General features: G+C 48.0%; 1 protein-coding gene across 1 annotated transcript in view; it reads right to left on the bottom strand.

Annotated features, from left to right (window-relative positions):
* The window catches only part of LOC119586220 (ovochymase-1-like), a gene marked incomplete in the record, with an annotated part of 21689 nt that overhangs the window by 5978 nt on the left and 15482 nt on the right, over positions 1 to 229 (bottom strand). Inside the window, 1 exon segment of the mRNA XM_037934924.1 lies at positions 121 to 190. Coding sequence (XP_037790852.1) covers positions 121 to 190 — 70 coding nt within the window.

Here is a 229-nt window from a genome sequence, read left to right as displayed (position 1 = left end):
ATTTTCTTTTCGTCTCCTCGCTTTCCCATTTCTCTTTGTTATCATCCCCTCTCCCCATGCTTTCATATATATCAATTTATTTGTCATTGAATACAGTGTAACCCGTCAGCCAGTACTCACTCTCCGGGTCCTGTGCAGATGACTGTGTGTTCAGCTGCCGTGTTGTTTGTCGTGACAGTCCCAACTGCGCCTGGTTCAGAGGGGGGAGATGCGGATGCTGTAGTGGATG

Source organism: Penaeus monodon, chromosome 21 (assembly GCF_015228065.2).
Source record: "Penaeus monodon isolate SGIC_2016 chromosome 21, NSTDA_Pmon_1, whole genome shotgun sequence".
In the NCBI taxonomy this organism is placed as follows: Eukaryota; Metazoa; Arthropoda; class Malacostraca; order Decapoda; family Penaeidae; genus Penaeus; species Penaeus monodon.
This window is presented reverse-complemented; position numbering and strand designations above follow the sequence as displayed.